The following is a 14,562-nucleotide window of genomic DNA, read 5'->3' as shown; positions in this document are numbered from 1 at the left end:
CGATTAAGATCCTTCATACGTACATACATACACACACGCGCACGCACGTGTGCTTTTATTAAGGACACATATAAAACTTTAGGAGTATTAAAGAGAAAAGAAAGGAAATGGAAAAAAATTCCATATCGTATTGTGCGGACATTCGGCATTTTAATCCTTTCCCAGCTCGAGAGTTGGAAAGGACCTGGGAGACAGGCTGGCATATCCCCATCACGCTACCGATGCAGATCCTAGCTCCTACATTCAGATTTGGAAGCAATGTAATTGCCTCATTTTGAAGACGAAGATGCGTCCCTGCATTGGGTGCCAAGGGACCTTAAGAAGTGTAAATAACCCCTGGTTTTATAGTTGAAACTAATGAAGCCCTGAAAAGTCTGACAATGACCCACGTGATTTACATCCTGGCTCTCTCCATTCCAAAACCACCGTGCAATTAATTATTGTCTATTTCATTCCAAAACCACCGTGCAATTAATTATTGTCTATTTCTTCTGTATCTGTACTGAACAAATTAAGAGTCCTGTTTAGCCCTCAAGGAGTGAGGATTCCCTGAGACGACGTATAATAACTCATACTCGCCCCTAGATTCGGCGTTAGGAAAGTCCTTGGCTCTTCTTTATCCTGTGTCATAAAATAATAGAAAAAACCCCCAAATATAAAAGAAACTGCAATGTGAGGAAGTCTTTATGTAGCATTTTTACGTTTATAAGGTGTTATATCAGTATTATTACTCAGTATTTCTCAGTATTATATCGGTAGTATTTCACTACATGTAATCCTGGAAGGTGGGTGCTATTATTTGCCCCCTTTCATAGTCCAGGAAAGTGAGGCTGACAAAAGATGTTTCTTGCTTAGTATCATAACAGATAATAAATTTCCAAGGTGAGATTGTGAACTCCCGTCTTCTTGACTCTGGGTCTATCACTACTCAAAGGTACCACCTCACCACAAAAGAATTACCAGTTTTGCTGGTAAGGTACACTTTGAGTTATTAGGGAATATCACTAGTATGTTCTATTTACATTTATTAAACTATTTGATTAATATGTTTTATTTAATTTTTACTTAATATTTTGTTTAATATGTTCTTAACCAGGTCTTCTCCCCCTTTTTCTCCCCAGGTGATCAAAGTTTTAAAAATCTGGGCAAGTTTATGTCTTCTCCAATAAAGAATAAGGAAAATATTCAGATTTCTTATTCTGATGGTGATAATTGTGGCTCAAACAAGAAAATCACAACTATCATAACACTTACATGCAAGCCAGGTAAAAATGTTTTAATTAGTTCCCTTGACTTTTGTAAAATTTACATATTTCCTTCATTCATTTTTTATTGTCAGCCACTTGTGACCCCTTTTTCATCCAAGAGATTTTGTGTATCCTATAAGTATATAAAATAGGTATACAAATTAAATGCTGATTGATAATAAGTCATAATTTCATGACCCCCACAATCAGTGAGAAGATACCTTAATGGTCACAAACCACAGTTCAAGAAGTTTGGTGTAGAGTTCTGACCTGTTGCTTCAGTGGCTTAGCTCAGGAATTGTATCATTCATAAAGCCTTTCCTGATTTCTATACCCTCAACTTCCTTTTTATAGTTATTTTGCATATATTTGACTTCCTCCTAAGTATCAAGGTCTCTGTCTTTAGAATTTCAAGTACTTGAGTACAGGAAGTATTTGTTTCAATTTTGTCTTAATTTATCCCACATCTAGCATATCATTTAGTAGGTGATACACACTTGTTGAGATTTGAGAGTAAAAGTCTGTAAACTAGGCATTTCAGATTTTAAATTTTCTGATTGGGCTCAGCATTTGGATTTTGTATGTTTTCTCTTTTAATTGCTATCCTGATAGTTATTCCCTTTTAATGCATCTTAAAGCAACGAAAGCTTGTCATTTGAAGTAGAAAGCTTCTGGAGAATTTTCCAGATAACTTAATAAACAAAAAATAATGTAAATTGATCAGTACAAGAGCAAAAATCATTTTGATTATTAAACTTATTTGGAGGTAGGTGATAGGTAATTCTGGTTTATTAGGATCAACAAAGGAAACTTTTTGACAATGGAGATTATTATGTTTAAAAAATTTTTTTATTGGTAGGTGATCTAGAAAGTGCTCCTGTTTTGAGAAATTCCGGAGATAATGGCTGTTTGTATGAATTTGAGTGGCATACAGCTGCTGCCTGTGTTTTGTCTAAGACTGAAGGCGATAATTGCAGAGTTACTGATTCACAGGCAGGTATGTATCCGAGCAGAATCCATAATATTGTGAATGCTGTCTTGTAGTTGCGGTAATGTAACACTTTTTACTTTCTCAATTAGCTTTGTACAGTGAATATTTATAGTTATTCTCCCTTTTGATCCATGTTAGTACATTTGAGTTGAAACTACTTTTAAAACTCTAAAATATAAGCTTTAGACTTTTGGCAATCCAATTAAATTATATGATTGCGGCTTTTTGTCTTTGTGATGTTAGAAATAAGGGCTTGACTCTAAGACACAGAGTTTTAATAAAACCTAACTTCGCTTTTGCTCATTTTAAGAAGTACCCAAATGGGAACCAACTTTTTCCTATCCTAGAGTTTACCCCCAATATTCCTAGCAATTCATCCTTCTGCCTTTCCTTCTTGGCCTGTTAATTTATCCCCATTTTAATGGAGAGAGAATCTCTTCTCCACTATGATTAGTAAGTAGATCTACTTTGCCTGCCTACCGTGATGGTCTGCTTTGGTGGATCAGGCATTTTCTTGCATCTTAAGCACTCCCATTCCTTTTCTATCTGCCTACAGCTGAACTCTCCTATGCAGGGTTGTCCTTCTCAGTTAGAGAATATACTTCTTGAAAGCAATGAGTATCTTTATTTTAATTGTATCTCAAGCACTTAGTAAGCATAATCCTTGCCAAATAGTAAGCACTTAATAAATTGTTTTCATTTACTAGCCTACTATGAATAAAGTGATGATCAAGGAAAAGCAATTGAATATAGTCTTTGTGATGATTTCATATCATCATTAATTGAAAAAATTAACCCATCAAACACATAAATTTGTCATTTTGATGACTACTTTGTTTTAAATTTCGCCTGTAAAATAAGTTCTTTGAAATAGGTGGTAGCTGGGCATAAAAATGAACACAGTAAGGAATATCTATTTTAATTATTACATATATCTTGTCTTTTTATTTACACTTAGGGTTTTCTTTTGATTTATCACCTTTGACTAAGAAAAATGGGGACTATTTGGTTCAAACAGAAAAATATAAATTCTACATAAATGTTTGTGGTGCTGTCTCTCAAGCTGTTTGTCAGCCAAATTCAGGAGCATGCCAAGTGGAAGAAAGGCAAGTAGCTTCTGTTCTGTTCGATGTGTTTTTAAATAATTGATGCTTCTTAAAGATTTTGTATTGCAAAATATAACAGGAGAAATTTTAGAGCAGGTTGTAGTCTCCTAGGAAAAACTGAAGCTTACCATATATTTAAAATATGGTTTTGATTGTATTAAGAAACTCTGATGAGGTAATTAAAATATTCTGATAATTTATTTTTTAGTATTACAAATAGAAACCTTTGTAGAAGTGTGTGGTTCAGATTCTGGTCTTGGAGTGAAGACTTGAAACTGTCGCCTTATAGGGTTTTGGTAAGAAAAAACCCAGAAAATTGATAATAATTGTAAGCTGTTGGCTATTATCATCATTATGATTAGTGAAATTCTGCTTTAGCTACCTCAGCAGCTCAGTATAGGTATCTAATGTGCCCCTAATGTATAGTTCTTTACTATTGGGAAGCATTCTTTTACCTAAAGAGAATCATATGTTGAATAATTAAATTTTTTTTTTTTGGCAAAAATATTATTGCTTTTAATTTTTTCTTTTGAGATGACTTTGTGCTTTTCTTTTAGTCAAAGGAAAGCTTGGAATCTGGGAGTGAATAGTTCTGCCCTTTCATATTATGATGGGATGATTCAGTTAAGCTACAAAGGTGGCACAGTTTATAATGATGAAAAACGCACACCACGAACTACACTTATTACTTTCCTTTGTGATAGAGATGCTGGAGTAGGTGTCCCAGAGTACCAGGTAAGAACAACATCTTCTATATGAAAAATAAAATAACACTAAAAGAGGGGGAAGACTATTGTTTAATGAAGTTGATATAACATTTCTGAATTAAAAGGGAAATGTCATGAATAGTACGGAAAGTATGAACCACAAAGTTCTTTATACATAACCTATGATGCTAACTGCTGTATATTTTTTCCCTAAACTTATCCAGGAAGCTGTCATGATGTTTTTCTTAGAAGTAGAGCTATTAGTCTGGTTTCCTGGCCAAATTCTTGTCTGCTATGAATCTGAATTGCTTCTTTTAGTTTTGCCAGAGTACACTAGCACTATTCATTTTCTAAATCGTTTGGTGTCATGAATGCCTTCACTTAAGCTCCAGATGGTGTTAGTATAGTATACTAAGTATGGTGCTACAGAATTTTATAGCATAAAACAACAGGCTCCTATGTTCTCATTCTTTTTGAGCAATGATGATATGAAGAAAATCCTGGAATTCATGCTTAATTTGTGATAATTTAAGAATAAAACAAATTTTGCTTATTTTATAGGTTAATAGGAAGCTTGGTCATGTTCGCTTTTGCCATGCTTCACGCTGAGAAGTTTTCATGTTTTTTTCATTTTCTGTCCCCATTATGGTTTCTTAGGAGGAAGATAATTCCACCTATAATTTTAGGTGGTATACTAGTTATGCATGTCCAGAAGAACCACTGGAATGTATGGTGACGGATCCCAATACCCTGGAGCAGTATGATTTATCCAGGTAGGGGAGTTCATGGCTTTCCATTGTTCACTGGAATGAGTGCAGATGACTGTGCCTGTTTTTTTAGAAATTATTAATGAATGATTATGTACCTGAGTTGATGTTCAAAAGTAAATTTTGATGTATGTGAACAAAATGGGGATTTGGATCAAAAGATTGAAAGTTTAGATAGAAGGATCTTGAGATCACACATTCCCCTCACTTTTAAAGTTTAGGAAATTGAGAAATAATAAGGCTAAAATTAACTTTTCCAGAATAATCTAACTAAATGTCTGGGGTGAAATGTGAATCCAGACCTCCCTGACTCCAAAGACCAGGATTCTATTTTTTCACTATATGATACGTAGGTATGGTATATGGTAGGAGAAGTGATATATTAATAGCCATTGAATGTCATAAGGAAGATTCAGTGTAAGGATCCATTTCCTATCTCTGCGTAAAGTTTTTCCTTCCTGAAACAACTCGGGTATAACTGCTTCCCTTTTAATGCCTTATTTCTCCCCATTGAACTAGATATGATATCTCCCCTCAGCCATTTTTTTTTTCATTGTTTTGCCTAGACCTTTTATTTGCTTTCAACACATTTTTCCTTGTATCATAATAAGTAATTTGTCTACGTATCTTTTTCTCTTTCACTTCTCTGCTATTAGATTGTGATCTTCAGAACAGGGCCTAAACTTAAAAAAATCTTCTATTCATTATATACAGTTGATACTTAATAAATTGCTGATTTTAATTGAATTAACTCCATAGATTTGACATACATGATGATTTTTTGTGTATTTTTCAGGTTAGTTGGTTTTCCTACATTCACTATATCCTTATGAAACTTTTAAATAAAAAATAGTTATTTGTAATGGTAGGAATCAATAGTTAACAAAATAGCATATAATTAATCCAATTTTACTAATTTTGATAGGGGACTTTCTGAAATTGGGCATATTTTTTCTTGTTTATTTTAATTACATGTTACATGTTATTTAAAGAAGTGTTTTATTTTTAAATTTTAGTTTAGCAAAGTCTGAAGATAGTAGTGGCAGAAATTGGTATGCAATGGACAACTCGGGAGAACATAGCACGTGGAAGAAATACTATATAAATATTTGTCGACCTTTGAACCCAATTCCTGGCTGTGATCGAAATGCTTCAGCTTGTCAGATGAAATATGAAAAGGAACAAGTAAGCCTTGTACTCTAGTGGCTATTTTATTTCTTTAACTTATTCTAGTAATTTTAGCTTCACTGTAAATATGAATATAATAACTTAGTCACAAGTTATAGGCATAAACTTTGAATTAGATCAGCTTGCTGGCTGATGAGATTTTATTTACATTTTTCCTATTTAAAATGTTAAAAAATTAAATTAAAAAGTTATAATGTTAGTGACTTTATTTTTGAAGGAATGGAGGTAATTAGTAATTCTAATTCAATGACTTATTTTTCTGAAATATGTGAAGTTACTTCAGTATCATCAAGAAAATCTTGCTTTTGGATTATTTAAAAAATCTGAAATTTAGATAATTGCTTTTTAAGGACACTAGCAATTTAGTAGTAAATGAATTCAGATACTGGAAAAACTTCTGCATATTTCCATAGTTGTGCTTGAATATGCTAATTCTTGAATGAAAGATACATTTGTGCTCCTGTAAAAGATACATTTGTGCTCCTATAAAAAGTTTTTTATAGATCCTTTGCGATTTACTTTTCTTGGCTTTCTTTATGTGGCAGTTTGAAGGTTGTTTAAAGAAGGAGGAATGTCCAGCAGGGTATAGCATGAAAGACTAACTCTAAGCCTAGTTCTTGTCACCACTTCATAGCATGAAAGATAAAAAAAAAAAATAAATGGCAAGAGAAAGGAGGGAGACACTTTTACATAATATAATTCCTTCTAGGAAAAACAAAACAAGACATCTGATCAATGTGTTTTCCCACAGACTATTACTACTACTGCATTTGAACTTGAAGCTTTGTGTAGTTGTAGCACCATCTCTCCTGTCTTGTTGGAATTTTCTCTTGTCCCCTTATCCATACTAAGGAGAGAGCATTGAACTTGCCCAGTCCTAGTGTTCTGGGTGGATGAACTATGAAAAGTTCAGCAGTATAGAGCCATTTAGATAGTATATAATATAGAATAGAAAGGGGCTTCTGAGAAGGCTAAGGAAAAGGTGGGACATAATCTCAGTTGCAGCAGTTTTTCCCTTGGGTGTTTCCCTTATACAGTGATCTAACTAATCTTTTCCCCATCCCTGGTGAGCCCTCCCCACCTTTAATAAGAGGAAGTTATTGCAACCAACCAAATGTAGTGGATCAGATAGATTAAAGTAGTTCAGAAGAGAGGACAATAATGAATAAATATGACAAAATAAGAAATAGCATTTCAAATCCTAGATAAAAAGGACATAAGGCAGTCATATCTGTAGATTCTTCTTGTTCCTCTCCTGTCTCCCCTCATGATAATAAGGTTGTAACTAGAAATTCTAACATGATTTATACAAGAAATAAACAGAATTATTAAAAGAAGAAACTAAGGATCGAAATTGGGGTGAGAATCAGAACATTCAAGATATAAAAGAACAAATGAAAATCAATTTAGAACTTAACGCAGAAAAATCTCTTTATAATAGAGGCTCTGCAACAAGAAAACTGTTCGGTTCTGCACACATATATTATATCCAAGATCCACTGCAATCTATTTAACATGTATAGGACTGCTTGCCATCTTTGGGGAGAGGGCGGAGGGAGGGAGGGGAAAAATCAGAACAGAAGTGAGTGCAAGGGATAATGTTGTAAAAAAAACTACCCTGGCATAGGTTCTGTCAATAAAAAGTTATTAATAAAATAAAATAAAATAAAATCATATTGATCATTCAAAAAAAAACCAAAATTAAAAAAAATAGTTTCTACTTCTAGAATGCTGATGTCTGATGAAGCAGCTCCTTATATTATTTCTCTTCTTCATGATGTTATAAAATTAACATTCCAACCTTCATCTTTTCAAAATAAAGTTTTAATATTTTCAAGTCATTATTCTTAAAAAAAAATAATAGAGGCTCTGAAAAGGGACATAGCAGATCTTGAATTCAGAAATATAATAGAATGGAAGAAAACTTGACAGAACAGGATCAAAGGATAATATAGGAAGAATACATATATTCTATATTAGCCAAAGTGATTAACCCTGGAGAAAGAAACCATGGAGATAACCTAAGGTTGATTGGTCTGGATAAACATAATGATATATCTTTTAAAAGGCAACACAAAAAAACTGACTATCATTCAGGAAACTGTGGAAGTAAATTTAACAGGGAATAATTTAAGTTTTTCCTTCAAGAGAAACCCAGAGATTACATGCAACCCTGAAATAGTTGAAGTCAGTGATCTAGGAGTTGGCTTCATTTATTATTTGAAGACAACAAATCTTGGATTGTTGGAGACCCCGAAAGAATATCCAGGGTCAAAAGGATCCTGAAAGAAAAATATGTGAGAGAGAGTGGGAAAATGAGGAGAGAATGTAAGGAAAAGATAATTGTGTAGGAATGGGGAAAAAGCTAAAAACAATCTGAAGGTGTTAGGATCTATGTTCTTGGAATTTTAGGGGTGTGTGGCACAATGGGGACTTGAAATATGTCCCATTTGGGAGAAATAGGTATTTTAGGAAAGTTTTTCTTAAGGAAACGTTGTGTTTCTTGAGATACAGTTCTGGGATGGGAGTAGAAGGGGAGGATTGGCTGGACTTCTGAGAGCTTCTAGTACAGAGGGTGGGTAAAAAGAGGCACATAGGCTGAGAGATAAAATATATGATCTTGGCTTAGGTAGGTGGTGATTGGAAAGGGAAAGAAAAATGATTGGGGGCCCCTGTTTACACAGGCTTCACAAAGGAATTTTTAACATGACACACTACTCCATTAAAATTTTTATGTTGGTGGGGAGAAATTTCCTTGTAAAACCTTAAAAAAAATGAGAAAAATTATGAGAGTCTTGAATAGGTTTGTAAATATACTGTGTGTATGTATGTATGTATATGTGTGTGTATGTATGTATGTATGTATGTTTGGGTTGGATAAAGAAGGCTTTTGTTTTTTAGATGCCCCACCTTGTATAAGTAACATAAAGTAAAGAAAGAATATTTAATCAGAAAACCCATAAATAGAAGGTTAGATTTCATTGTAACTAGAAACAGGAAAGGAATGTTGAAGGAGATGAATTAAATGAATACTTTTGAAAGGGATACGAGTTTGAATGGAAATGAACCAGGGAGTATTCTGAACAGTATTTACGTACAGAATGGGAAAACTAAGAGTAAGTATATTTAGTGAATCTGAGATAAGTCTTACTTTGTAAGGACTTGCAAATAGAATGTCATGGAATAATTTTAAATCTGAATAAAGGGGAGTAGCAGAAAGGACTAACAAAACTAATTTCAACTATTTGTTTCACATAAGAAGTAGGTTAAAAAAAAAAAAAAGGAATGAAAATGAGCTGGAACTTTTTTTGTTACTGTTTCCAAAAAACAGAAGTTAAAATCTGACTTCAGATAATGAGTAAAATGACAGAAACTGCATTATATTTAAAGATCCTCCCAAAAAATGAATGACTAATATTCATAAAAATGTGTGCATAAGGTTAACATGATAATTACTGAAAACCTTAATGATCCTTTTTCAGTGTGAGATATGTAGGACACAAAAACAACCATTAATTATTCATATTCTTATGAAACCAGTACCCAAATCAGAAAGAAGAAAAAGAATTAGAGGCCATTTCACTAGTGAATGTTGATACAAAATTTTATTTTATATTTATTACCTTCTTTCATTTGATGAATTAACATGTACATTGCCCTGCTCACCGGTTTCCTTTGAAGGAATATCTTAATTCCTTTCTTTTTGTCAAAGTACACTCTCCCCTCTTATGGAAAACTTTGTTGTAATTTTCAAAAGATTGTTCTATAGTATTACTGATGAATTAGATTTGGTCGTGTGGGGTATGTTTTTTTTTGTGTGTGTGTGTGTGTGTGAAGAAAAACTTAACAAAGCTTTTTGTTTTGTTCCTAGGATTCATTTTCTGAAACAGTGGCAATCAGCAACTTGGGCGTTGCAAAAACGGGTCCTATAATTGATGGCAGTGGTAGCCTCATTTTAGAGTATGTGAATGGTTCTTTATGTTTAAATAGTGAAGGAGAAACTACGTATTCCACAAGAATCCATCTTATCTGTTCTAGAGGAAGTCTGGTAAGATATAATGAATTGTTAATGATTTTTTTATTAGTAGTTTAAAAAGCAAAGCTGCAATACTGTAGTCACTCAATTGCTATATTATGCATATGAAACTTAAGACCGTGAGAGTTTAATTTTCCTACTCAAAGTTACTGTGGGACTAGTAAGTAGAAAAATTAGGGTAATTATCTTTAAAGATGTCTAAAAGCAGTCTTTGCATTTAGTATTTACTGTGTTCTAGACCCTGGAAATACAGAGACAAAAAAATTACCCCTCCCTTCAAAGAACCTACTTTCTTTTGGGAAAGATGATACATAGGTATTATATTGAATAAAGACAAGGTGTGTATATGTGTGTGTGTGTATATATATATATATATATATATATATATATATATATACACATGCGCGCACATACACACATGGGGGGAGTGCGCTAACTGTTGGGAGAAGAGTCTAGGGCAGGTTTTATGTGGAACAAAATTTTGGGGGAAATAAGAGGTAATAAGAGATGAAAGTAAGAAGGGAATGTATTTTAAGCTTCTTGGACATCCAATGACATGATGATGGGAGATGAAATGTCATTTTGGTGGGAGCATAGGTTAGATCGTCCAATTTGAAACATTTAATAAGCAGTTGATGAAATTGAACTGGAGGACAGGAAAGACTGGAACTTGATTTTTAAATGTATATATATGTGTGTGTGTGCACTTAATGTACATTTGCATGTATATATACACATATCTGGGAATCCTCAGCACAGAGATGACAGATTGATTCTGGAAGTTAATGAAGTCACCAAGTAAGAGAATATGTAGAAAGTAAATGTACATCAATATACATCTTACCCATAATCAGCAGGTGTGTGGTGATAAGAATGTTAAACCAGCAAAGGTGACTGAAAAGAGGAACAAATGGGTAGGAAAACAAAATTTCATGAAGCTATATAGAACAGAATATCTAAGAAGAGAAGCCCAGTCAACTGTATCAAGATACTGTGACAATTACAATGCAAATTACAAAAAGTACTGAATTATGATGTAGGATGGAAGTTAGATAGTCTTTTCTGAATGTAGGAGAAGTGAGTTATAGAATGATAGCTTGAGGAGATTGTAGAGTCTCTTGAGGGTTTTTTTTGGGGGGGCTGGGTGGGATGGAGGGAGACTTGCATATTTTTGTAGGCATCATGGAAGGAACCAGTAGATAGGAAAAGATCAAAGACTAGGGGAAGTAAGATGTGATGATGGAAGCAGTTTGATGCAAGGGCACAAATAATGTGGATAGGTTGATCTTTGGGAGAAAAAGGGTGATCTTATCACCTTTTAAAAGTCTGGGGTAATAGGAAAGAGAATAAGGGGTGGTGATAAAAGGGATGAAGGTTGAAATGTAGAAAAGGTGAGAAGAGAAAACTCATTGGATTACGAGAGCTTATCTGAGAGGAACAACTAACTTAAAAGATTTAAATTTCAAATTTTCTTCTATAAGAACATCATTCATGTTCTATAGAAGGCTCTGGTATGTATCATATATGCAGCATATTTACATGGAACGCTCAACAAAAATTCTTATGTAACTGTAAAGATTCAGCAAATTTTTAATAAAAAAAATTAAGGCCTTTATTGTTATTGCTGCATGCTGATCATTAAAGCTTAGTTTCAGAATTGTAAAAACAGAATGTTGGAGCTAGTGAGCTCTTTTAGTTCAACCCTTATTTTACATAAAAAGAAATTCTTGGTAATTTTTTTTAAGATTCCACAATTTCGGTGGGCAAGTTACTTATAAGTTTCAATTTCTTCATCTGTAAAATGATAGAAACTATACAACCCAAAGAATTTGGTACATGATCTGAGATTTTCCCTTTATCCTTTCCCAAGGATAAAATATTTTGATTCATGATTAGTCCAGAAATGATTTCCATTAATTAAATCTTTAGATAAGTTAAAATCAGAGATATTTGATAAACTAGTAATTTTGATTTTCATAAGAAAATAAAATAAAAATTTATGTTTGAGCTCTGTCTTAAGTTATTTCAAAATAAAAATTCAGTCGTGATTCAACAGTATAATATTAAGTTATACTAAAATACTCATTGGGCTTTCCATAGGAAAATCAAAAGTATATTTTTGATTTTAAGCCAAATACCTTTTTTGTAGGTTTTATTTCCTTGATGCTCAATTGTGTATTACAGAAGGGAAAGGTAAAACCCATTCATTAGATTGGCATGTGGGCTGTTCTTTCTCTTATACGTACAACATGAAAGAACTACAATAAAGAAGGCCCTTTTATTTTATTTATCCTGTGTATAAGGAAACCCATTTGTCTTTTACTTTCACCTGTAATCATATAGGAGTTTATATAGCTACTTGCCCCTCTTATTTCTGGGATTATTTATACTCTTGACTCTTACACCTGTACCACCAAACAAAAATGATGATATTTAATAGTGGAAATAGCACTTCATTTGGAATAAGTATATTCTGGTTTAAGTCTGTTGAACAGCAAGCCCTGTTACTTGCTGTCTGGGCAAGTCTCTTTGACTTCCATTTGTATAATTTCCTGATCTGTAGAATGATAGGGTTGGACTACATAAAGTCTTAATTTCCATTTTACTTCTAAATCTTGTATTTATTTTCTATTAACTTGGATATGTACACATCCATTGTCTCCCCTCCGTCCCCCTATTAGAATATAAGGTTCATGTTCATGAGCTTGAGATCATTGGTTTTTCCCTTTGTTTTTTTAATCTGTGTTCCCAGCCTCTGGTACATAGGAGGAGTTTAGTCTGTATTTGTTAATTGGCTAACACCTTTTGAATCTTTTATTTTTACTTCTCTTGTCAAATTACAAAAGTACAAGCAGGTAAATATTATATATTAGTTGAACAATACCTGCAGGAAGGAGGTAAATCTAAGAATCTGTCATCTAAAATTTCATCTATTTCCTTATGCTTCAGTTTGATTCAGTGAGAATTTACCACACATTGACTGTGTGCACTGCTGTGCCACATACAGTGGAGACAGACAAAACCATCAATAGTTCCTTCCATCTAGGTACTTGCATCTAGGCCTGTTGACATATAGCATCTTGTATTTTTAAAGCATTTATGATTTCATTTGATTCTTATGTAATCCTATGGGGAAGACTGGGGATGGCATTTTCCTTTTTTTTTTTTTTTTTAAAGAGGGAAAAGTAAAATCCAAACAAGAAAAGGGACTTTTCTAATGCCTTGTTTATAGTCTAAGGGATCGAGACTAGCACTGTTCAGTGTCTCTTATCCAGTCTTTATGTTTTCTGTTGTCTTGGATTTGATTTCTCAGAACACCCACCCAGTATTTTCTATTATGCGGGAATGCACTGCCACTTTCTTGTGGAATACAGAAGCTGCCTGTCCAATTAAAACAACTGATGAAAATCAGGTGAGTGTTTTCTCTACCTTAAATCAGAATATGGAAAAGAAAGAAATAGTTGCAACATTTGTGATAAAGCTAGTTTTTTTTTTTTTAATAGAAGTTTTTAATTCTGTCTGATTTGTAATCAGTAAATTAAATCATTATAGGCAGATGAAGTCAATCAGGTAGTCTGCCTCCAGAAGTGGATCAGTAGTCAATGATAAGAATTCTTGTTCAGTTTATTGAGTATATGTTGAATACACACACACACACACACACACACACACACACAAGTTTATAGAACTAAAAGGGGTCAATAAGATGGAAGATAAACTTAGGGCTTCAAGCCCTATTTTGTTCCTTCAGCTAAATGCCTGAAAAAAAGGAAAAAAGGGTGGAAAATCATTGTGGAAGCATGTGAAAAAGGGGCAGGAAAACTTGTGATTAGAAAATGCAGTTGCATTTATAAGGAGGCAGATGATGTCTTTTAAGTAGCAGTAAGCAGTTTTAAAATTGTTATCTTTGGGAAGTTAATAAATTCATTTCTTTTAAAAATTCACCCTGAATTTTAATTTAGTATTAATATTTTAGGGGCAATCAAAAATTAGTAAATAAAAGATACTCATATATCCTCAGAATTATTTTTTATAACATTGTTTTAAATTAGTAGCCCAAGACTTAATTAACAAAAAGATGTGTTTTATCACAAAACTATGATTTGAAGATTTATAATTAAATATTTGACATAAAAGTGGGACACAAAGCTGCTGTTTTGAATTTAAGAAAACCATCCTTACCTGCACTACCCAACACTAAGTGGCAATGTACTAAAATTACTGGAGATATTCTTAGACCCAGAATCATAAGTATTGAAAACATGAAATTTGATTCATAGAGGAAATCAGTTTAGTGATAATATATATATTAAGTCCTATGATCTTTTTCTTGACCTTTTGTGGCTTGATTTCCAGAATATCTCCCTTGCTCTAAAATTGGAATCCCATTATGCCCACCCCATGTTTAACTTTGTATGATATGCCATAGTGTCTAAACTTTTGCAGTATCCATGTTCCTGTGAGTAGAGAGTATTCTGTTATCTGCCTTAAAGCAACCATTGGAAATTGTTTGGTTTTAG

General features: G+C 33.2%; 1 protein-coding gene across 1 annotated transcript in view; it reads left to right on the top strand.

Annotated features, from left to right (window-relative positions):
* IGF2R (insulin like growth factor 2 receptor) overlaps positions 1–14,562 on the top strand; it is a 135,573-nt gene that overhangs the window by 74,723 nt on the left and 46,288 nt on the right. Inside the window, exons 13-20 of the mRNA XM_031937531.1 lie at positions 1,122–1,265; positions 2,107–2,244; positions 3,197–3,344; positions 3,902–4,079; positions 4,709–4,824; positions 5,835–6,003; positions 9,878–10,054; positions 13,356–13,454. Of these exons, the coding sequence (XP_031793391.1) occupies positions 1,122–1,265; positions 2,107–2,244; positions 3,197–3,344; positions 3,902–4,079; positions 4,709–4,824; positions 5,835–6,003; positions 9,878–10,054; positions 13,356–13,454 (1,169 nt within the window). The remainder of the gene's footprint in view (positions 1–1,121; positions 1,266–2,106; positions 2,245–3,196; positions 3,345–3,901; positions 4,080–4,708; positions 4,825–5,834; positions 6,004–9,877; positions 10,055–13,355; positions 13,455–14,562) is intronic.

The sequence above is a fragment of the Sarcophilus harrisii genome, chromosome 4 (genome assembly GCF_902635505.1).
Source record: "Sarcophilus harrisii chromosome 4, mSarHar1.11, whole genome shotgun sequence".
Lineage (NCBI taxonomy): Eukaryota > Metazoa > Chordata > Mammalia > Dasyuromorphia > Dasyuridae > Sarcophilus > Sarcophilus harrisii.
This window is presented reverse-complemented; position numbering and strand designations above follow the sequence as displayed.